Below are 24,689 nucleotides of genomic sequence, written 5' to 3'. Positions count from 1 at the left end.
CCAGAGAATCGATCCTTCAAACTATGGGTTCCTACTGTAAGTTTTTTCTCCATTATAACCATACCTCAATATTAATGATGTTGTAACAAGCAAGACATCCTAACTCAGACCAAGAAGCCTTTACTCCTGTTATGCATCAGGCAATTTTTTCTTTTCAGAAAACAACAATCAGCTAGGAACCATTTAACGGTTTGAAACTAACCACACTATATATCGTGACTAAAAGAAGTCCAGATGCTCAGAGATGTCTCTGAAGCCGATTTTCCTAAAGCCACAAGACCCAAGTTGGCAGCACAGCAGCATAATGGAGAACTGAGCAAGAGACCTGGCCAAATCTAACTCGGTGATTGGGACAATTAACTGGCCATCTGGCTCTCTGCAGGAAGAAAGCAGCTCTGCACCTGCTCTGTCAGCCCACACTTCTTAGCCTAATTGGTTAAAGCAAGCTGATCAGGGCAAAAAACAGAATGACTTGTCAACTGCTGAGATCAGAGCTCAGAAGCTGGGATAAAAGCCAAGGCCCCCTGCTCCTGGTGGAGCCATCTCCCTTGTGGGCCACATCTAAACATGTTCAGGTGGTTTCTGTCCCTTACACACAAGCAGCAGGAGGCTGAATTGGAATTGATCAATGATAAGTAATTTAGTTGATGCAAAGTCTGTGTGTCAAGCTCCATAAGCTTCCAAAACGCCACAAACCTTTTATTCTCCCATAATCAGGTGACTCAACAGCTGTGTTATTATGGTGTTATTACAACATTAACTGCATTATAAACTCTTTCTGCAAAATCCCAGAGTAGCATCTGATGACTGAAAGATCTCAGCATTCCTTTTCAAAAGCAGACACAGCAAGCATGCCCCTGGCTGTTCATGTAGTTGGAGCTAAAGGTCACTGGCCAGAACACTGAGACAATCTGTTATTAGACCCCAGGGCTCCCTATCCCACCTGAATGCATCCAGTGACAGGGACCTTTTCACTTCCTTTCCCCAAATCTCCACAAATTTTTCTATTTTTAGATGGTTTTATTGATCCTTTATGGGGCCCATATAGCATAGCAGAACAGAATAATGATAAAATAATAAACAACAAAGTGCCAGAGGAAATGAAAAGGCTGCAACAGGCAGAAGAGGTACATTGAAGAAATTCCAGAATGGAGTTACGTTCCCTCTCCTCCTAAGAGGACTGACGGAAAGTAAAACACAAGCATTGAGGTCAAAACAAGAGGAAAAATAATTAAATAGGTATTCCACCTATTTTTTCTACTTACAAATACCTTTACTTATAAAGCAAGAACTTAGCTGAAAGAAATGTAAAGAAAAATTTTTTATTAAGAATTTTATTTTTTAAAAATACTAAGTTGCAGGAAAAAAGCAATTTGTCAAGTAAATGAACCTGCAGGAATCCTAAAGCTAAATGTTCAGGTCCACATTGTTAGTGAAAAAGGAGAAAAGGGAAATCAAGGCCTCTGCTCAGGTAGCGCTGGTCCTCCTGGTCCATGTGATATGCAAGGAAAGAAAGGACACATGGGATACCCTGGAAGAGATGGAGAAAAGGGTGACCCAAGCTTACCTGGTGCAATGGGGTCACCCAGACTCCCTGGGCCACCTGGTCCTGCTGGGTTTCCTGGACAACCTGCCTACTCAGGCATACAGGGGGATCCAGGAGAAAAAGGCCGCCCAGGTCCTCTGACAGCTGTTGAAACTCCACTGCTTCCTATAAAAGGTCCACAAGGAGATCCTAGATTTCTGGGTCCTGCTGGTGAGACAGGGTTAGTTGGACCTCCTGGAGCTCAGCTCTTCAAAGATAAAGGGGCAGTGAGAAGGGGGCCTGATGCCATTGTCAACAGCTACGAATAAACATGTTTCATCATTTAAGCCAATTTGAATCCCCAAACATAGATCTGATTCAGAAAGAAAGTGAGGATTAGCACCAAACTATAGGAAAGAACCTCTTTCCATCAGCAAGTATCCAGCAGCATAAAGCAAGTTACTTCTTTCAGCAGAGGAAACTAAGTTTTATTCTTATTATGTACAGCTTGTGATCTCAAATCTCATCTCATGTGACCAAGCTCCAGAAGGAACATCAATCATCCCAAACACACTGAATTTTCTGTGTAGCAGTGCACCAAAGACAGTTGTTACTTTATGCAGTGGGTTTTACCTACTGTGAGCTTTGAAGCCTTTCCTAGAACATTATAGTATATTTACCTATATTAGTACTTTATATTTATTAAGTATATTAAAAACATATTTAGCTTTTTAATCAACACATAGTATAAGTATTGAAATATCTTTAATATACTTCATGAGATATAAACATTCCTCAACTGTAACAGGCACCGACTTGAGATTCTCAGTCTCACATTCACCAACCTTTCATCTGCCAAGTCTCAGAAAAACAGGATTGTCTTGAATTTCAGACATTGGGTTTAAAAAAATATATATAAAAAAAAGAAAGATGGTGATTATTCAGGCTTTATCACTGCACACCATAAGGCCAGTTTCATCTGCAGTAGAAAGCTCTGCCTCAACATTAAGAAAACATTTAGCCTGTAGCTCAGAGGGAAGATAGCCAGACTCCCCAGGGTGGAAGGCTACTGGTCTTGCCTTTTGAAACTCATATAGTGAGCACATTTGCAGCCCTATAGGGATATAAACAGAGTATCTACACTTGAAGATACGCTTGCATTTATATATACTTTTAAACATACATGTGTAATTTTTTATATATGGACACATGCACACACATATACACAAGCACACAAGGAACTGAAGTGGGATTTAGAGTTTTTGCATACAACTTCACTTCACACTGAAAAATTTCAGCCATGTTTCCCCAACAGAACTCAACAGCAATTCTCTGTTTTCTGCATAAAACAAATCTTTACAGGTGCAAGGTAGAAAAGCAAGAAAGCAACACAACTTTATGACAAAACAGTATATAAATATTTATGATAGTTGGTCATAAAAGTAACAGGAGACAGTTTTGATTTTCAGCTTTCAAGTATTTGCAATGGCAGTACTGGATTGCTTTGTAAGGCAATGTAGTGTCGTTGGCTGGGATAGCTGCTGAAAGTTGTATGTCTAAATGGAGAGAGAGAGCTGGCTGTAGAGAAAATTTTTCAAGTGGAGGTGTGTTGTCAAAAAAGCGCAAACCTTCTCTTTTCTTCTACAGTGTTCCCATCTTCCCGATCAGTCTGCCTGTTAGCTGACTATCTCTTCGCTGCTTCTGAGAAAGCAACTGAACTGTCAGCTGTTAAGTATTATTTCCAATGCCTCAGAAAAATCAAAACACGGCACTGAATTTAGACTGCATCAGAGATGGAAATGCTGGCAGAAAGTAGTGTGCAGGAAGAACCCGGGTGTAAGAAGCAGTAGAAGGAAGATAAAAGAAGGAGCTAGACGTGCCAGTTGGTTATGACCACAAAATGAAACAACAGCAACAAAAAGAAACCACTCGTATCTCAACATAACAGTCTCGGATAGTGCCTTGTAACTGAGATGCTTCTAGTATTTTGGGATTTGCATAACTCATCTGAAAACCTAAGCACTACTAGACAGTGCATCCAATCCCAAAGCTCTTACACAGAATAGGAATAACCAAGGACTCCAAAATTAGGCGTTTTCTGTGGCTTTTGAGCTGCACAGGGTTCGTGAGCAAGCTTAGAGCCCTTATGCCTCCTGTAAGTTCATCCTTCAGTTCCAGCTAAGTCCAGCTACACCAACATAAATGTCACTCTGTGCCACTGTGACAAAGCCACAAGATTTCCATTATTGCCTCTTCTTGATTATAACTAATGCTCAGAAGTCCCCTTAACTACCCAGGGAAAACGGCATGTATTTTGTGGCCTCCAGCTCTAGGCAAATCTTGATATTTTCACAGCCACGTCCACGGGATGCTACACTGAAAGATCAGATTGTTTTTAAGAGTGAATCTTATCTCAGCAATCAAAAATAAAGTCGTATTTCTCTGCTTAAAAGTTTTTCAATATCCTTTTGCAAAAGACTTTTTTTTTTTTTTCCTTTCAGTAAATGCTACCTAAGTATTTCCATCAAATTAAAGCAGAGGGCATGAGAAAGTTAAGTAAAAAGGAAAAAAATGCCATGACCTTTTAGTTCAAAGTGGAAATATCAGTTTATGAACTGCAGCCGCAGATGAGTTAAACTTACTCAGTGTTTAAATAACTGCAATTAAGTAAGAAATCCACCTTCAGCTTCTGAAGTGCAAAAGGAAGCCACTGTTAAAGCGACACTTGGTCTGGAGAAGCCCTGTATCTTTTTCCTTCAGATGTCCATTGCACAGCTGCTGAATTCAGAAATGAGAACAAAATTCAACTCGCCTTAGTGATATGGAGCTCTTTCCTCATGGCAGAACATTTCTCATCAGGTCTGAGCAGAGCTGGGGTATTGGTTTTGTACCAACGCCAAGTGTAAAACTGTATCTTACAACTAGTTACACTGACCTAGCTGCACATTCAGTTACACTACTAGAAATGCGAATCCGTGAAACAGAAGAAAAATAAAACATTGCTCCAACACTAATCTTCCCAGCTGCTGCCCAGGAGCATCAAAGACAACAGAACTAGCATTAGTGGAAAAGGATGAGAACAAACTTCAAAATGCATTTTTTTGGAGGTTTAATACTTTTAAGTGCTAGAGGAGAGATTTACCAGTCACTGTCTTAGATACTGGAGATACACTTAGATACTGCTGTGGTTTGGCCCTGGGTACCCATAGGTAAAGCTTGTCAATGTCTCTAATAAAGAGAATGCACTTCACCACAACCCATTTTACAGCTATACCTTCATTCTAAGGTAATACATGACTCCAAAAGGGTTTTTTAGGCTCTTCTCAAACATAACAGAAATTCTAGTTTGTTACTTTGACCTATCTCACCCAATTTCAGAGCAGGTGGTAGAATATCGTCACATACTGATCCACAGTCACACTACTGAATCTACACACACTACAACAGGAGAGATACAAAGAGGTTACGTGACAAAGAAAGATACTGCTCTTTTTCAGGCTCTCCACATCACTTACTGCTTTCTCAAGATTAAAAATATAAATAACTTTGTTTTCTGGTGTGAAGATGCTTAAAGCACTGACCAACATGTTCCCAGGCTGAAGTATGGGCTGACTTATTAAAGTCATCTCAGCAACTGTAACAGTTCAGAGAGAGTTCACAAAGAATGGGTGGTATATTACACCTCTTTTCTTCCAACTCCAATTTAAGTGGTACTGTCATTAAACTTATTTCACAGTACATTTATCTAGTTCTATATCAAAGCTAACAAGAAGGGAACTATAGGAAACTATGGCATCTGAAGCACAAGACTTTAAAAAGTACAGAGTGTACTTCCCTCTTCTTCTAGCCAGTTCTGCAGACTGCGGGTGGGAGCACAAAGCCTAAGACCCTACCTCCTCCCCAGCCAAAACCACAGTGACTGCACCTCTTCCTTTTGCACTTATGCAAGCTCAACCAGCTTGAGACCTAAATCAAGAAACACTATTACTTGTGTGCACAACAGAAAAACATGCTCTCTACTTATGCAGGTAATGGTTATGCGAAATATTTATTCACATTTCCACTGAAACACAGATCTAGTGACATACTGCCAAGATTATATAATTTAGGCAACTCTTTAAACACTAGTAGCAGGCATTGTGGCAGTGATCAGAACTTGCTCCTCACTTGCATCTGCCTTGTGTCCGACCTTTAGGTCTTTCACCAACTGCTCTGCACAGCAGAGCGCTGCATCAGCAAGTGGCCTTCACATACACGCAGCAAAGGGAAACGTGGAATTGTAGAAGTATCAGCTCTGATCCAGGGACAGTTGCTGTTCCACACAGACTTACAATGAGGTTACTGTATTTTAGACATTAGAAACATTAAATATTATAACTAGGACTGACCCTATTAAATTCAGTGCCTGAAGAATTTAATGAACAGTCAAGTATTCAAAGACATGACTTCAATTTAGACACATAAACTGTTCCCTTTAACTTTACAGTAGAGCTGCTTGCCTACTTAAACTTAGACTTGCAATACCATACTGAATGATGGTCTCCAGGTTAATTTTTGAGGACAGATGTCATAACTACTGCATACTTTGAATTCTCAGACATTTCAACAGAAAATTCATTCCCGTTTCACTGTGGTATCATCTTTCTACCTGAAGCATATTAGTGCCAGAAGGCTCCACCTGAAGTCTCCAAGCACTAGTACTAATACAGAATGATATTGCATCTGTTCCAACAAACAATCTGGTTAGACAGTACTAAGTAAGGTTAAGAAATTAAACAGAAGGACAGAGCAAGCACAAAAGGATATGCTCAAGGCCAATTGTAGGTCAATGGCAGAATTTAACTAAAGAAACATATGTCCAATTGAACTAGTTTTGCTTAACCTGACTGCCCAGAACTCCCCTTCACACCCTGGAAGAGGGATTTGCCTCTTTCCAAAGCAGTACTTCCTTGTACCAGACACTGGCTTAACCAGGAACTGGTTGGTCACGAGAATTTCTACAGGGTGCAACCTGTAAAACTGGTGAAAATGTCCATCAAATCTCAGAGCAAACATTGGCAGTCTCAAAATCTTAAAAGTATTTCTCTCTTTTTCCTTTGCCTTCAAAAAGGTATTGGTTTGAGAGGGAGTGTTATAATCAATACATCAAATCACAAAGAATATGCCCCTATAGCCCCTGTGCTCTTTATTGCTTTACAGCAACTCTGAGAACACACAGTTGTACTAGAAAATAAAAACTGTGTTACACAGCTTTGATGGGGGAAAAAGTGGAAAAGTTGCACACTGATTAATTTATGTATGGTAGTAAGACTATTTATTTAAACATAATAAAAAAAAAAATCAAATGCTACATTTGTTTTTGGTTTTGGTGGTTTTTTTTTTATTTTTTACAGAAAAGCATATCCCAGACTTCAAAATCCCTATAATCTGTATGTTACGTACCTTTCAACCTGTAAGTATTAAAAAATTAACTTCTGTGTTACAAAAATAACACTTCAGAGCAATTAACCAAGCCAATAAAAACCACTTCATCTGCTGGGTTTTTTTTCCTTTCTTGATACTTGATGATACATACCAAAAGGAAGCACCTGTAAAAACCACACATATGGCTCAGGTCTGTAAGCAACCTCAACTATGAGAGGTAGGGCACCAGATGAGATTAGTGAAAACTCTTGGCTTGCAGATCATTGAGCATCTATGAAAGCGAACAATACAACAACTGTGCCAGCCATCTTCAGAATTTCAACTCTCTCTCATCAGGGAGAACCAGAAAACTTTTTGCCAACGTTATCGAGAGTAATGCTGTCCAGGGTGCAAATTCCTTAACATTAGCAAAATGATTAGGGAAAAAAGAGGAGAGAAAACAGCATCTCCTCCGAAGCAGCACAGAAATCTTCTGATTTATTCAAAAGTGCTCACTCTAGCAATTTACCTTGAAGTAACTATGCTCAGTTCTTCTTAAAACACTGAGAACCTGTCAGTTTATTAAAATTATCAGATCGACAACTGCAAAACACATTATAAAATGGGCAATTAAACGCAAATTTTTTCATAAGTTTACTACATAGCAAGACTCGGACACTGTTAACAGATAGCTTTTAGTTCAAAAAAAACATTAAATTGTAGACTGAGTGTCTGATGATCACTACATCTGTTTTCAGTTTTGGCCTGTGAGAAAGCAATATACTGTGGCAATTACATTTCCCAAAGTTTTCAATTAGATACCAGAGGTAGCAATTAGATTTTATTCCTTGGTTCCTTAGTGTTTATTTTCAGCACATCCCAAGTATGTCAAGGTCATGAAATAGGTAGTTGATTCAGTATTTCCAATAATCTAACATGTGCCAGGCCTGTATAAGTTTCTTGAGCAATCCCTTGGCATGGCAGAACCATGGATTTTGATCTTTTATTATAGGTCACAAGCTTGGGTTCCAGCTCCTCACAGTACTATCTGACCTGAGACACATGAAAACCAGGCTCCAAGGAGTCAGTGCATTTGGTAGTTGCTGTGGAATAGATGGGACAATGCCAGAAACCTTCCTTCCAACCCCATCATCCCAAACAACCAAGGAAATTAAGGGCCAGTTTTGACAGGTACGAAGAAGGCTCAAAGATTTTGGGATGGCAATATATGTGCTGTACAGAATTCTCAGAGACAATCAAAATGGAGAGCAGCAGACAACTGTGCTGTTGTAATACTTGAAATCAGCAGTAGTCATTACAAAAGAGCACATAGCACCTCGTAGCTTAATGATGCCAAATCCACACAGAACAACTACAACTCCAAAAAAAAAAAAAAAAAAAAAAAAAGACCAATAAACTTTAGTCCATCTACTCCGTCTACTCTTCTACATTTAGCTCTCGCAGAACTGTTATGTTCTCTGAGAACTTTAAGAAACACAAGGCATGAAGGACAGCCCATTCTTTTCATTACTGTTGCTCTTAGATGCATTTATTTCAGTTTAAACCCAAGTATTAACACTAACAAACTTAAACAAAATAAATACTTGCACATTTACTAATGTATTAAGTAGACTGCAAAGTCTATTATAATCCAAAGTAAAAAGACAGAAGATAAATTGCTGGGTTCATTGAATAGTTTTTATGCATCGTACAAAACCATAAAACTATTGAAAAAATGCAGATCCATTAAATACAAGGGAAAAATCTGACCGAAATGAGATGGAGTATGCTATTGTTCTGCATAAAACATGAGAGTTTTGTAAATAGTTTTACATTATTTAGGTCAAATAGACCAACTGCTTTTCAAAGCATACAAGTAATTTCACAGTACCTCATTATTTATTAAATAATCACTGTAGCTTGGCACACTTACAAATCAAGAAAAGGACAATATTTTGAAAGAAGTATCACAGCATAGGAAACCATTTTTTTATTTTCTGTAGATTTCTCCATTTGAAAGCATCTTGGTGTCATGTTAGACATTTGATGAAATAATTACTTTCCAGATCATTATTTTTAATTGTGTAATTCAAGTACTCACATTTGCTCAAAGAAAAGCAAAGCCAGATGCCAACTAAAAAAAAAACCCAAAACCAAACAAAAACCAACAAACTAAAATCAGCCCATAGTAACTGCAGTATCACAGGACACTTACTGAACAACCAAGAATTATGATTGCTACAGTTTGGCAGCAGTCTCCCTAATGTCACATGAAACAGCTGCCTGGAGAACTTGTCTATCAGTTCAGGAGCCAGTACAGCATTTGAGAGGCAAATTTGACATCACATGTTCAAAGAAGCAGCCTAAAACCATGTTGTTCTTTGGTACTATATTTTTGGGAAAGGAAATACAGTTAAGAGCCTGAAGTTAAAAGTAACGAATTTCAGAACGACCCATAATGAGCTGGTAGCCTCTTTCATTGAAGTTCTATTGCTAAGAGCAAGGAGAGGCATTTCAACTGTAGTCTCTGCAAGCCTTCAGCAATTGTTTCCCATACCACTCTAGAAGCCTGGTGGGAAAACACTTCTAATTTAGAGCTATATTGAACAGCAACAAGAAAAAAACCAAGAAGCTATTTTAACAAAAAAAGAAATAAGACCAAAAAAGAGAAAAAGAAAAAGGAAAAAGGTACGACATGGTTACTACTTTCACTAAGAACTTCAATGCTGCCTGTAAGAACTAAATCGAGACTGATGTTATGTGGAATGTATAGCAGCACCTTAACCATGTATTTCCTGATTTTAAATCTGTGACCTTATTTCTTGTGACATTATTACTGTCTTACGTGCATAAAGGGAAATTTTGATAAAATATTGCCTATTTTAAAGTTTAGGGGTTTGGTGGTTTAGGGGTTTGTTACTCTAGAAGGATGAGTGAGGGACAGAAGATATTAATATAGAAATAAGTTCCCCCTTCAAAAATATTTTAGGTAAATGAACATTATTTTGATTGGAGAATCAAGTACTTGCCATTAACTAATTAGGAAAAGAAGTAATTGAAAAAAACTACAGCAATCCATTTCCTTGTAGACGTGTGTCACATACTAAGCGCAACACTCACAGCCGCCTGACTCTTGCTCACAACTGCTTGCACTTATGGTATAGGCTCATTCAGTTGGAAGAATCTTCTCCTTTTTGAGGCCCCATGTGCCCCACATCTCACTCACCTGCCACCCAGATCCATCAGACACAGGTAATCTCAGAGCAGGAGAAAAGTTACGATTTTCTAGCCAAATGTCTTCAAAAACCAAAGAAGGGGATATATGGCACAAAACAGTCCATCAAGTTCCATATACCTGCAGTATCTCACACCCTTGGTCAGAAAGGATCAAAATAGTTGGCTAAATACATCAGTTTGATGAATTTGACTTTGCTGGATCTGCACAACAGTTTTCTAGAGGGGAAGTCTACAAAATCAGTCATTACAAGACCACAGCTTGGGACTCCTACTTTTCTTTGTTCTGGAACCGAAACTTTGGGCCACAAAACGATTTTGCAAAATACTGCATAAACACAAACCAAAAACATACGTAGTCAATTGTCCTCACTTCCTCCTGGTTTTGCTCTATTCCTTCCAGCTTGCTTATGAATCTTCCTGAAGGAGATGGAAGTACTAACAACTGTATGAATTCTAATTTGTATACCTTTTGGGGATAGCTGCTTATCTGCCACAGCAATGCAAACTACCCACATTCCTCCAGACAAAGCATAGAACTACCTGTTTACAACACCTGTCCAATGCAAAAGGCAACAGCGTTATACAGTGTAGGCTCAGACTGTAAACTGTTATTTTTGGGTGGGGATGGGTGGAAGAAAGTTAGCAATAGCTACCAAGAAGCATCTTTTTTTTATACACACAGATATACACACACAAAGATGTCTTTTTTTAAGATATGTGTGAATTCTTTTCCGGTACAATGTAGAAAACAAATAAACAAGATATTATCACAAGGCGAACAGTGTATCACGCTATGTGCAAAATACACAACAGTGTCAGCAGAGGCTAAGAAAACAAGTACTAACTTTTAATTAACATTTTAACATTTTGTCTCTTTTTTTTCTGGGGAGGAAATTTTTAAAGCTGTATCTCCACAGACCGAGAATCTTTTACTTTGGAATTCTCTTATGTGCTTCTCTCATTTTACGTGTTTCTATATAGCTTCTTCCCTACGGATAAAGCCAATGATGGCCCAAAATAAAAGCTGTCAACACACACACCATAATTAGATCACTGGCTTTTTAAAAAAATTCAACAATATCACACTTTTAAGGCTCATTTAATCCATTTCTACCATAACTGAGAAACATTCCTTCCGACACAGGAAAACACCACATCCCTCATTAATCCAGCAAAGAAAAATCCTGGTCTGGCCACATCTCATAGGACCTTTTGTTTTAGGAAAAAAAACAAAGCAGTCATTTTATAGTGACAACTCCAAAACAGTAATGGTGAAAGTGATCTGGTAAATACACTGCCGTACTAAAAAAAGATGTATTTCATAACACACATTTCTAAAGTGGCCTTGCCTCTTCAGTTTTCTGCACTTACCTTGGTTGACTTGTCAGCACTATGTTCTCGTTTTCCTACGTGGTTCCCCATGATGGATCCCCAGAACTTCAAATTCTGAAAAGATAAAACCAATACAGCATTTTTGAAACCAATACATTTGTACTGAAATACAAATTAATTTTTCATCTGTCACAGAACAGAGAGATTGTTCCCATAAAATAAGCATTTTTACAGTCCAAGGTAAGAGCTATGAAAGATCCTAAGGAAAAAAAAAAAAAAAGGAAGCTTATCTGGTCTATTTTGTAGATCTAAACAATACCAGAAAGCTTTCCTTCTTAGAAAACAAAACAAAACAAAAAGAACACATATACAGAGCAGGAAAATTAAAGCATTTATTGTGAAATGTGCACATAAACCAAGACCAGATTAGACATTAGATAGAGGCCATGTCTTTTGATATTACATTTATAATAACAAAACAATGTAATATTTATCAAATGATCTGTAACTACAAATTCCCGTAAAAGATCAAATTCTTTCACATTTGCCAATATATAAACAGCAGTTACTGCAAGAAAGCACCACACTAAACTGCTAACAATTTGCTGTGGAGGTGAGAATGGATATGTTCCTTACAGCCCACACTTTTCCTGACAAGTAAGAAAGGAATGCCAGCTCTTTCTTTGAATTTTCTGGCTCATCTTGTTGTAGCTCAGCCTTAACAGAGTTTATGTAGGTTAAACCACAACACTTGAAATTCAGCTTTTTAGAGTATATGTGCGGTTCCTCTACATATTTCTTCTCATAGAAGGATGTGTTTGTAGAGGTTCTTATATACCGCTGCTGCTTTCAGCCAACCTGAATGCTGTGCAAGGTCACATCTGAAGTCCTGAAACTTAAAACTCCATGCAAAAGATAAAACTCAAGTGGACTTTTTCCTCTCAGAATTCTGAACTGAACTTTGAGTAATAAAGTTCAGTTTGTTCTGCTAACAGTAACACTTCATTATTCTGCAATAAGCAGAGCTATATAACATAAAACCTTATCATCAGAAATCCTGGCACAAGGCTCTCATTATCAGAGGGTTGTTATTTCCAGTTTAATCTTATGAAAAGGCTTAGGAGAAAAGGACAACGAGGCCTTTGCTATGATAGAAAATACATGAAGTAAAACAATAGGCTATTAACCAGTTACACTCCGGAGAATATACAAGTACAGTTATAACCCCCGTTACAAACACTGATTTGTATACCAGAGTACTCTAAAGAGAGAAACTGATTAACTCCAACTTTCCATCACAGAGCATGTACTTTATCAATAGCAGTCTTGTCCTGCATCCTGCCACTTTCAAAGAGATGGATATATTTATTTCCCCCTCCTGTGCTGATAAATTTTCAAATTAGTTAGGTTCTGCAGTGCTCATTTGACTATTTGCTGAATTCTATTGCTTTAAAGTCAAAATGCCACATATTGCTGTATCTGATTAAATAATTCCTCACAAATACCCACTTCAAAGGTCTCACAAAGGAAAAATTATAGAACATCCAAACTCAGTAAATGCAGTCAAGGTAGAGTTTATTAGCAAATGGGAAACAGATTTTTAGTTTTAAACAGCACTATGTATTCCATAAAACATTAAAAGAAAAAGCCCTAGCCTTTCAAATTGGGAAACCAGCAGAACCAATTCACATTTTTTGTGAAATAATGAACATTTTCAAGGAAAAATACAAAAATTCATATACACTGGATTTCAGAGCTGAACTATCTCAAACTGGCCTTTACCCTACAAGCTAAGAGCAGCAGCTCCCTCTCGTCACTTCACAACATAAGGAAAATATAGTGGAATACAAAACTGTAAGAAATGTCTGCAGTGGAATATAAAGGCATAATGTTCCAAGTGTTAATCTTCCAGTCCTTTATCAAAAGATTAACTGAACTTGATCTGTAACACACACACATTTAAGTAAATAGATTATGGAGTCAAGATAGCACTTGCAAACCAGAACTCTCATCAGCATTCTCCTGCCTTCCCTTAGTCTCCCTGGTGTCTTTGGAGTAATGCTCCAGCAATGACCACCCTGTCCCATGAAACACTGAGCACTGCAGAGTCCTAGTCCTGCAATGCCAAGTTAGAAAAGGATGGCAGATGCAGACGAGCTGTACTGTGAAACTAAGCCAGACAGATATTTACAAATAATTTGTTGGCCAGCAAAAAGAAAAGCAATAAAAACTTCCATGCTGCCACACCACAGATACCTGAAAATGATAAGGTCAGTTTTCTGCTCAAGAGCCTGCACAAAGCAAGCAAACAGAACAAAAAATCAAACAAAAGCAGAAGTGTAGGAAACAGCTGATCAATGCACTCCCTGATCCCCATGTGCATAATTCCTTCAGCAAGATGCTAAAAATTACACACAGAAAGGAATGAAAGAGAAAAAAGAAAGGCTTGGAGAAATGAAAATGCATAGTGCAATTAGAAGTTTGGGAGTGTGTTTCGAGAGTACATCTACATCTGGGTTGAGTGTTACATTTCTCTATAGGAACAGACTTAAAATCTGAAAACTAACAACATTAGTTAAGTTTGTGAATTTGCACTTCTGCTTCCATTATTGTTTTGAATGTGTCAGAGGGGCAGCATGTGGTCTAAATTCACATGATCAACCCCTTCTTATTCTTACCCAACATCCAGAAATTAACGCTAACACAATTAGATTTTACTTCATCCTTTTTATGCATAAAAGAATGCAGATGTTTAAACTCAAGATAAGTTAGCTAAACAAATTTATAGCAATATCTAATGTAGAGAAAAGGCTACTTTTTAGCCAAAAGGCTAAAGCAACCAGATGGGTAGCAAGAGTATCCTAGAAGTTACAGAATTCTGCATGCTGCCTACTAAATGAAGAAAATTCTTCAGCAATCCTCTGAGGAAAAAAAAGGCTTCCAAAAAAATCTGACATGAATTAGGAAAGGAAATATATAGTTCCAACTGTTCTGTAGTTATCTGATCAGGAAGCAAAGCCATATATACATACACGTCTTGTAAACATGAAAATCATTTGCAGCAACAGAAAGACCTAATTTTTCAATTTAGCCTCAAGCAGAAGTGTGCTTTACTTGGTTAAAAACTGAGTACATCAGTAATTTTCACTTCAGGATACAAGTACACCCTGAAGCGTTAAGACTTGAACACTGATTTTGGTTCTTACTGTCGGGAGGAGGCCACACTGCACAGCTTCTACCTGTGATAATCTTTATGCAAGGAGTTGAGTCACTGATTTCAATGGGATTACTCATTCTACGATCTTCGTAGGAACTTGCAGCTAATTATTCAAAAAAAATCAGAGTTGGAACAAGATTTGTGTTTTCTTTTTAGTCACCTTCATAATGCACAGGTTGCCAGACTAAGCAGCTCTGTAGAAAAAAAAGAAGCAGCTTCCTGCACTTACTAACAAATGTCTGTTAACTGATCAACATTCTTGTTTGCAGAGTAATCTGTACATGCTTTAGCACTGATAAACAGCCACAGGACAGTCATGAAGCTCCAGAACAATGCAAAACCAGAAGTCCTGTAGAAATGCAGTAACCTTCTTTGAATTTACCATGAATCACATCTAACAATAAGCTGCCAAAATAGGCCTGAGCACGAGACTGAGTTTATGGCTGCAAAGCATTTGCCCGAAACCTTCCTGGTGAAACCCTGCAAGTTTTGTAATTCCTGTGAGGTGAAAGATTTTGCATGAGTTTGAGTCACAGAATGAGAGGGGACACTGCAAGTCTGCAGCAATCAGAGTACATCACCAGCTCCTCTATAAAACTCCCCATTGAGCCTGTGTGTTTCAGCATATTAAAACAGAGGCTCAGGAAAAAACAGGCCATGTGAGCAAACTGGTTTAATATGACTAAAAGTTCAAAACATTTCAGCTACCCAGCCTTTTGGGTTGCAGTGAGTGAATTACAGCAGGAAGCCGTGAACTGTTGCTGCAGACATTGCCAGCAGTCACCCAGCCACCTCAGCACTACGCCACAACCACATACTGAGCTGAATCAGCTCTGCTGCCGAGACCCAGGCACTTCCCTATCTATGACTGATACAAAAATAACTCCAGCTATCCAGCCTGCCTCCAGTAATTCCAAAACCAGCCCTGGGATTTTGCCTGGGGTAATAAAATAAAGTGTCTCCTCCCATCAATTTACCTTCTTACGGAGTCAGTCTAACAGGTAACCTGATGGAAGCCTACACCAAGCTGCTTTCCTGCTCTTCTCATGATACGAGGCCATATTCCACCTAGCAACAACTACAGAAATGCAACTGTCTTACCCAAGAAGAGAAACTTCTCCTCCCTCTCTGCCAAATACAAAATAAAAAGAAAAATGAAACAAATACAAAAAATGACAGGAAAACTCATGTATGAATCCTGCATGTCACATACCTATAAAAATACACGTTAGAATCACGTAACTTATTTCTCTTCATCTGAATAGTTGATTAAAAGGAGGGGCTTATGTATCACGTATCATCATCCCACATTTTTTTAGCCCATTCTAGTCTGCCTATTAAAATTAAATGGGTATTTGTAGTTAAAAAGAGGTTCTAATGATCCTCCCATAGATAATACACTGTCTGATAAAGAACTTTACGTTATGATTTAGAATTTTTACTGAAAGGCAGAAAAATGCTTCTCTAAACTTTCTGAATGTACCAAAGAATGCAGTGGTATCACTGTCTGTAGGCTATGCTGTTTAAAGTGCAAAATAGCATTTTCTTACTCATGGGAACCTGAGAAAAGTTCACTCCTTGTGATCATCAGACTCCCTTTAGAACGTTCTTCCCCTGTAATATCTCATAGAACATTGTAGGTTTTGTATATACTAAATACAAATTATAAACTTCAGTTCAGGAGCTGGTTTACAGTGACAGGTCACCAAATGTAATTCAAGTGTTACAAGAGGCTATAAGCCAATGTATCTGGAGCACCTTTATTGAACATTAATGGTTACTTCATATTAAACTACATAAACTACTAAATGTAAATCATATGATGCTGCAAATGGACTGTTAAATATGATCCTTGAAGAGTAATTTAGTTACATAAAATAAGGGTTCAATCTTACGTCTCCCCACACACTTAACTATGACTCAACAGAACTACACATAATAATAAAGGTATGCAAGTACTTACATATTTACAAGTATCAGAACATAATTATTACCTTGTCTAGGAATACATATTCACCACAGACTGATGCTGTCAGATAATAGTGCAGAGCTACAACTCTAGATACGTTTAGCAAGTGCTCCTTGCCTTACTCACTCATGGGAAGGGTAACCATAGAATATAAAAATATCTGAGGCATTTACTTAAAAATTCCTGCTAAATAAGTGACTTATCTCATTCAAGTAGATATTACACTTTACTTACTATATCCAGATCTTATTAGACAAAATAAAAAAGTGTAATTACTTTTAGGAAATGTGCATGATCTCTCTGATTTCGGTAGCCCTCTAATGTATATTCGTAATTACAAACCCAGCAAAACAACAAGCAAAAGATTTTTTCCTCTACTGTCAGGTCCAGGTTACATAGCTTCCTGGGAAGCAACCAACATATTTCCAGCACTGGCTGCCAGCTTGATGGAAAATTTTTGAGTGGGAATTTTCAGGCGCTCCTTCATCCCTCTTTCGAAACAAATCGAGACACTCAGCATGCCTCATCTATCCCTTTGGAATTCCCTCATCATGGTAATCTAGTACTCCAGTGCACCCAGAAAGAAAACCTCCAGCAGGCACAGGTGAGTGTGACCTGCAGCTAATTCCATCAGCAGCCAGAGTCAGCTGCTTCAGACTCAGATGTGAGCAACTACATAACAGAAATAACCTGCTCCACAGGCAAACTTCTTCCTAGGAATCTTACCCTCTTAATTCAAGTGTTAAATTATTTCATAAAATATAATGCCTTATATCCCTTACAAGTTTCACTGTTATTTAAGGCAGATTTAGTTTTTCATTATCTGTGAAGGTTTGCAGTCCTTGCTAGATCAAACCTTATTTCACTTTTGACTTCCACAATATTTCTCTGAGGAACCCTTCCTCAAAGAAAAATACATTATTTCAGGCACATTTCTGTCATGAATTATCAAAACCAGTATTTCAGTGCTGACCATAATATTTAAATGAAAGAAGTCACTAGGAGCTTAGTACCAAAAGGTGTATTTAATCTTGCCTGTACAGTGCCTTGCAGATGACAGTCCTGCTCTTCCTGGCCTATTAAGACATTAACACTAATTTCCATGCTTATAGACAACTGTACGTGCCTTAGCACCACCCCTCGGGGTGATGGGCCAAGTTCTGCAACGCTGTTTATCTGAGAAAGTACTCCCCAGTGTACTGAGCACAGTTGCTCAATAACTGACACACTCCTCGTATATTATTGCAAAGGACCCCAGAATTATTTATTTTTCACTACAATTTTGTGCAAACAGTACAACACAGAAGGGCTACACCACTGAGATAAAATATACTTTGGGAAAGAATGCTTTGCAAGGCAAGCTATTTCCTAAAATTGCCATAGGGTAAGCATAACAGACAGGGCCCAATGTTTAACATCTTTTCTGACTGCTTTGATCACAATTGTCTTCTGTTGATTGCCAAAAAAAAAGGATATTGCATATTATTTTTTGAAAAGCACATGATTTTCAGGAATCTCATCTCAGTATAGCTAAGGATATTTCAAACTTGATTACAGACAACAGTCTGTAAAAAACTATACTAAAATTGCTACACCACATGTATTATTTTCTGTAGTTTACATTTCTCTTGCGTTTCTCCTCTTTCTCCCTTCAACCCACTCCACTCTCTTTGCTGTAACACCATCAATCTCATCCACCCATTAGGATACAATTTTAAAAAAAATTGTCTTAATAGGGCTTTTCACCTTCCCTTCATGAAGGGAAAAATGTTCACATAACATCACTTAGCACACTGACAGCTATACTCTGTCAGTGATTATAAACAAATTTATATAGCATTAGCTACAAGTTTACTATCTGTCTACAAAACACTGTTACTGGAGCGCTGGGAACTGTATGTCAATTCATTTGCAGGGTCATAAGGAAATTCTCTTAATCACCTCCACTTTAAAAGAGAGGACACTGCATCTGACAGGGGAAGGAGGCACCAGACCAAAGACCTGGGGCAAGGTACAGGATCCCAGCACATCCATATTATTCCTTCTGGCTGTTACACTTTTACCACAGCACTTGCACCTCAGGGGCTTGACAAAACATGGATCTCCTCACTGCCCTCCACGCCTGTGCCAAGATATATATGTTTCACAGCTATTCCCAGTCTAGGGAACAGAATACAGCACACATGCCTAACTCACGCATCCCTTCAACGTATACCAAAAAGGAAATGTTGCCCTCCTATGAAATTAAGATTAATTTGGCTATTTTTATCTCAGTCATTAATATCAATGGGTTAATTTAATTTGCTACATAGTGTCTTTTATACACATCACCACAACAAAACAGGCTGATTTCCCCTCCACCCACACACAGACTGCTCAGGTCTGCATGGCATACAAAACCTAAGACCAAGGACCAATTTTTCCCAATCCTTTAAAAAGGATTAGAAACATAATTATGAGTGATTTTTTTCCAGCACCTGTGTGCTCCAGAGACAAAGTAATTTGACATTGACATTGCATAAATTCTCTAAGGAAAAAAAAAAAGGGGTGGGAAAAAAGAGAAAGCTATAGAGAGAATGGCTAAGAACAGAAACACAACATGACCTCATTCTATAAATTGTAAAGATATGCAGTAGACTCATATGACCATCACTTTCCACTATCATTGTTTCTAAAGTACTGTATTTCCTTTAGTAGTACACCTCTGCAGCTGTGGACTTCACCTCTCAGCCTCAGTGATTCAACAACTAAAAGGTATACATTTGTCGTGAATGCTAAAATATTTGTTAAAAAGATAAACCAGCATACAAGAATATACGAGTGCAGTATTAACCAATAAAATGAAAAAAGAATTAAATCCAAATTCAAATAACAGAAAATTTCAGGCCAAAGTAATAATCTTACCAGTACCAGCAAGGAAAAAGCACAGCACAATCAAGACGCTGTACAGACAAGTATCATTATTTGTTACTTGGAGATGCTCAGCTTTTGAGATTAAGGTACTCTGAAATCAGACAAGACCTAACACCTGTTTTCCCATAAAAATAAGAACATACCATGAGAATAAAAACATCATATATTTAAAGACTCACATTTTTTCCTGTTCTCAGCTTACAAAAACAAGTTCCCTCCAAATGTTCTCCCTTTTAAAGTGAGGTAGGCCACCTAGGCTTCCCAGTGAACAGAGCCACTTTGATGATCACTGTTTCATTAACACACTGTAGAGACTGATGACAAAATGCACACCTGCAGTTCTAAAAGCATATGAATCAAAGGCACTGTATGCTGGCTCTTATCTTCTCATATTCAGCTGACTGACAGATGGGACAAGAAGATGATTCACCCTTTCCAGACACCGTTAACTTCACTGTGAGAAAACACTGAACCACTAAATCCTTCTCAATTAAATACCTCAATTAAAATTTAAAAGTAAATAAATAAAAAGGAAAAAGCCTCTCTTTCTGCTCTTTCCCCCTCTCTCCTCTGACTTCACATATAATCTACCTATACTGTAAATGCATCAACCAAGAGATGGATTTCCTGTACATGCTCCTTTGTTACATTGACATAAATACTGATATTACAAAAAAGATGCAACTTTCACTGTACTCCAAGTTGACGCCCTCTTGGCTCAAACTAGTATTGTGAAGTCATGTCCCTTCCCACAAACACACTGCCAAGGAAACACAAACTCCAATCATCCTTTTCTGACATGAAAAAAAATGCACCCTTAACTATATACTTAAATTTCTCACTTTTTGTGCATTATATTTCTAATTTCTTTCTTCCTTTTCTTTTACTACTTTGATTTCCGGAGGGTTCATGCATGAGAATATGTTTTAAAAGTAATTTCCAGAGTAATCTGATGGAGACTTAGTCTTTGGTATTTTCATTTGTGAGTCTGCTTAAGACGTATAACAAGGTTCAAGGTTCATGTGACAGCTTCCCAACAGGTTACTATTATCTGCAGCCCACTAGCACAAACACACAGTTCTATGGCTTGAAATGGTTTCCTATGCAAGTTGCAAGTGACACCTCATCAAACTTAAGGATTTGTAAATTCCTCTGCTTCTAAATCAGTAAATAAATTTAAGACCAAAGTGACTTACAAAGCAGTAGAGAAGTATTTTTTCTGTGCTTGTGAACGCTTACATGGGAACACAGATATTATCACATCCGTTTGGGATTTTCTCTGGAAATGATACAATGGTTTGCTTTCCCTTCCGAACAGAGAATGCAAAATTACTTTTTGCTAAGGATAATTGTGTGCCTGAGAAACAAATAAATAAATCTATCTCCTTTTCAAATTGAATTTTAATCCAGGCATTTGGGGCTTTAGTTGTTTATGTCAGAGGCTCAGCACGTTACAGTCACTAAGCTGTGAGTTGCTGCACTTGGAATTTTAAATAGTTAATGAGTAACAGCAGCAACTCTGGCACTGAAATCTGCATGAGAAACCACTTAAGTCTTTACATCATCCCGATATAATTATTGCACTTTTATGCTTCTTCAAATATGCTTTCAAGTACTCACGCCTCATACTTAGCATTGCCTTATTTTATCTAAATCTTAAATTTCATGTACTAATGTTGCTTTCCAACCTTTAACCAGGTGACATACAAAGACAGGACAGAAATAGTCACTACCAAATTACTATTGAAGAGAAGAACGACAGACACAGGGCAAAATTTCTATTTGAACATGAGAATGTATGAAGTGTACACAATTATTTCCCCTTCTTCATTAAAAAGAAAACAGAATGCTTATTTCATATTAAAAGGAAGACAAAAAGACCATGACATGCCAAACACTCATTTCTTCAGCACAGTTTTCCAATACAGATCACTATTTACATCAAATTCAGTGCACAAAAAAGATAAAAAGATAACAAAATCTGGCACCACATCAAAACAATGGCATAAGAAAACGTGTTTTAGTAAGGAAATTAGCAGTGTATTCACTTCCAAAGATGCTTACAAAAGTATACCTCAAATCCACTATATGATTCAAAGTTAAGAAGCTTATATATAATATTCACAGCTCCGATTACAAGAATGTCTTGTTCTTGAACAAGCTGCACTTGTAAACTATTCTACTTTGTTAACTGAATGTTTTCAAAAGAAGAAAACATTTCAAATACCATTGTTAAATCTTGACAGGCTCCACAGCCTTCAAGCAAGAGAAGCAAGCAGGGTGTGTGTGTGTGTGTGTGTGTCTCATTCCAGACAGTATGCAAGGACAACAAAGAAGTTACTTCCCTAAAGGTCTTGCAACATAAGTATACAAAACACATGAGTAGGAGGTAAACCTTTCTCCCATATTAGAGATATACAACAAAGGCAGAGATAAGTTAAGGGCATTACATGAAAAATTACTTACAACCCACTTGAGCAGCTTAGGGAGACATTAGAAACTTAAATCCAGATCTGTAATTCCAAAACCTCATTCTCAGCTACTACATAATGCTGGGGGTTGTAACCATAACAGATACGTCCTTTCTTATTTTCCAAGTGCTTCATAGACTTCAAGTTCTGCAATCAGTCATAAGAAAACAACACTCTAGCCATGATGACACGGGCAAGCACTTTCACATGATTTTACACCAGAATCCCATCCATGTACAATGAGGTTATTTCTCTGCCATCCTAGGTCTTAATTCAGCAGACTTTGTCTCAGACCCTGAAAATGCTAACTGTTAGGCTCACACTTATCACAAGACAGAGTGGAAACCACCGTAATACCCCCCTCCCTGCCTTTTTTTCTTTACAACAGCTATAGCAGGAGGTCACCCATACCATTAGATAATAAGCTTGTGATTAACATACACAGGATGTGGGAAACCAGGGATCATTTTAGAAGATACTGAGGGGAAAGATCAGTCTGTCTGACTTGATCACAGGGTAACTGAATCACCAATGTGACCTGGCAGGGGAAAATTTAAAACACCAGACAGACAGACCTACCTTTTATCATGAGGGGATATTTCCAGTCAAAATAGGGAAGAACTAATGTCATCATACAAGCCACTAGCATGACCTCAGCTGAATACAAGGTGCAATTCTGGTCAGCCATATTTAACAACATGAATTTTTTACTAGAACAGATGCGAAGACTACGAAAGCAGTCAGAGCCTATCACGCAGGGAAAAGACTAAAAGCCTATGACATGTCAAGCCTAAGTAAAGCAAAGGTAAATGAGTGTTAGAAGAGGACAAAGTACATGCTGCCCACATATAAATCTAAGCTGAGAGTCAGAGTGTTTCTAAATATCAGAAGAGCAGGGCTCTGGAAGAATCAGAGGAGAATAGAAACCCTAGCCATGTTCAAAACAGAAAGCAAGAGTATGACCACTGTATTTCAGAGACTGTGTGAATGGAGTGGTTCTTGCCCTAGCAGAACAGCTGAAAATGACACAGGTGACTCCTTTTGCCTGGGGATATTCTAGTCCACAGTTCCAGACAGTGTACCTGGGGCATTACAGGGTAGAGGGAGGAGCAGAAAGGGACTACCTTTTGCTGAACCTGTTCACATACTGACAACTGGCTTTCTAAAAAAGGTAAAATAATCAAAACTCCAGACAAAATAAGAATCACAAACCCAGCAGCATCCTGGAAAGGGAGAGCTAAAATGAAAAGTGCCAGCTTTTAGCCAGCTGGGTTTCAGTGGGGTATAAGATACTGGACAAATAGACTTTATCCCCCACTCTGAGTTTATTGATGAATTCCTGCTCACTCATTTTATCCTGTAAGTGATCAGTATAAATACAGTAAAACTGTAATTCTCTCTGCACAGACACACCTACCGAAGAAAGTGACGATCACTCCTGCCCAACATCCTCTACCTCTTCCTTTGCAGCCTGATCCTTAAAGTGGGAAATGCAGATCTGAACCCCCTGGGGAAGAAACAGAGGTGATCTCCATGCTAAACACAGCATAGCAGTCTGGGCTAACCAGCTCTTCAGCAAGCCTGTGGGTATCCCCCCTCAGGAAAGGGTTGCAAGACACATACAATGCTTATCTCTGGCCCTCACAGCTTTGGGAACGGGATCAGCTGCATAACAGGCTTTGTTTGGACAGATACTGACTTTAAGGAACCTTCTGCTCAGCTTGTTAGCTATGTTGGATAATAATCTGAGACATTTGATTCTCAGCACGAGACAGACGGGGTACTTTATACAAGGCTCTTCAAAACACTCTAACCCCCATTTCCCAAACCATTTACAAACCATCTAGTCTTTTCATAACACTTCTCCAAGATTATATTCCAAAATAGTCCCTAAAATCCCTTGCTCAAGCACACTGTAGTAAACACTCCACGATGGGAAAATCAGTAACAAATAATATTTCTATGGTCAATGACTGAAACTTTGTATCACACATATATATAACAAACTCTCAGCAACAGACATTTCAAACCTGTGTGTGTATCGTATCATTGATTCAATCGTTCAAGGTGCCTCTCATCCCAAGCCTTAAAAGAGTTTAAACCTTTGAGAAAATAGATATCAAGTTGCTGGTTTGGCTGAATTCCCTACTTTCCCACCTTGGACAAACCTGTACCCAATCTGTTTACTATCAACTTTTAACTCACCTTTAGCATTCTCAAGCAACAACAGCTCACAGTAATAAAAGTGCAGTCATGAATACAGGTTACTTTCTGAAGTACAAATTACACCATAACTGAATAAACCCCCCTTGTCATTTAACATGAGTTATCTACAAGTGAAAACAATGGGTCTTTTATTTAATGTAGTATCTTGCTTAAACCAGCTTTTATTGAGATTATAAGGGATCAATCAGTTTGCAAGCAATGAAGTTATACTGAGAGCTTTTAACTGTTCTGCAACTCTTTTTTTTAGTGGAAATCCAGCTGTTCTAAGTTAGTGGTTTTGATCAGTTTTAGATATTGTAACTGGAGCTTTTCACTCCCAAATAAACTGACGATGACTCACTTAAAGTGCCAGGCCTTTATGGCAACATCGCCAAGCTGTGGTCCCTAATCTAATTA

At 38.1% G+C, this 24,689-nt stretch overlaps 1 protein-coding gene across 1 annotated transcript in view; it reads right to left on the bottom strand.

Annotated features, from left to right (window-relative positions):
* The window catches only part of MBP (myelin basic protein), a gene marked incomplete at its 3' end in the record, with an annotated part of 85,470 nt that extends 73,260 nt beyond the window's left edge, over positions 1-12,210 (bottom strand). The window contains exon 1 of the mRNA XM_080611510.1: positions 11,537-12,210. Coding sequence (XP_080467636.1) covers positions 11,537-11,587 — 51 coding nt within the window. The 5' untranslated portion in view covers positions 11,588-12,210. The remainder of the gene's footprint in view (positions 1-11,536) is intronic.
* Positions 12,211-24,689: the final 12,479 nt, after the last annotated feature.

The sequence above is a fragment of the Psittacula echo genome, assembly GCF_963264785.1.
Source record: "Psittacula echo genome assembly, chromosome: 2".
NCBI classification, from domain to species: domain Eukaryota; kingdom Metazoa; phylum Chordata; class Aves; order Psittaciformes; family Psittacidae; genus Psittacula; species Psittacula echo.
This window is presented reverse-complemented; position numbering and strand designations above follow the sequence as displayed.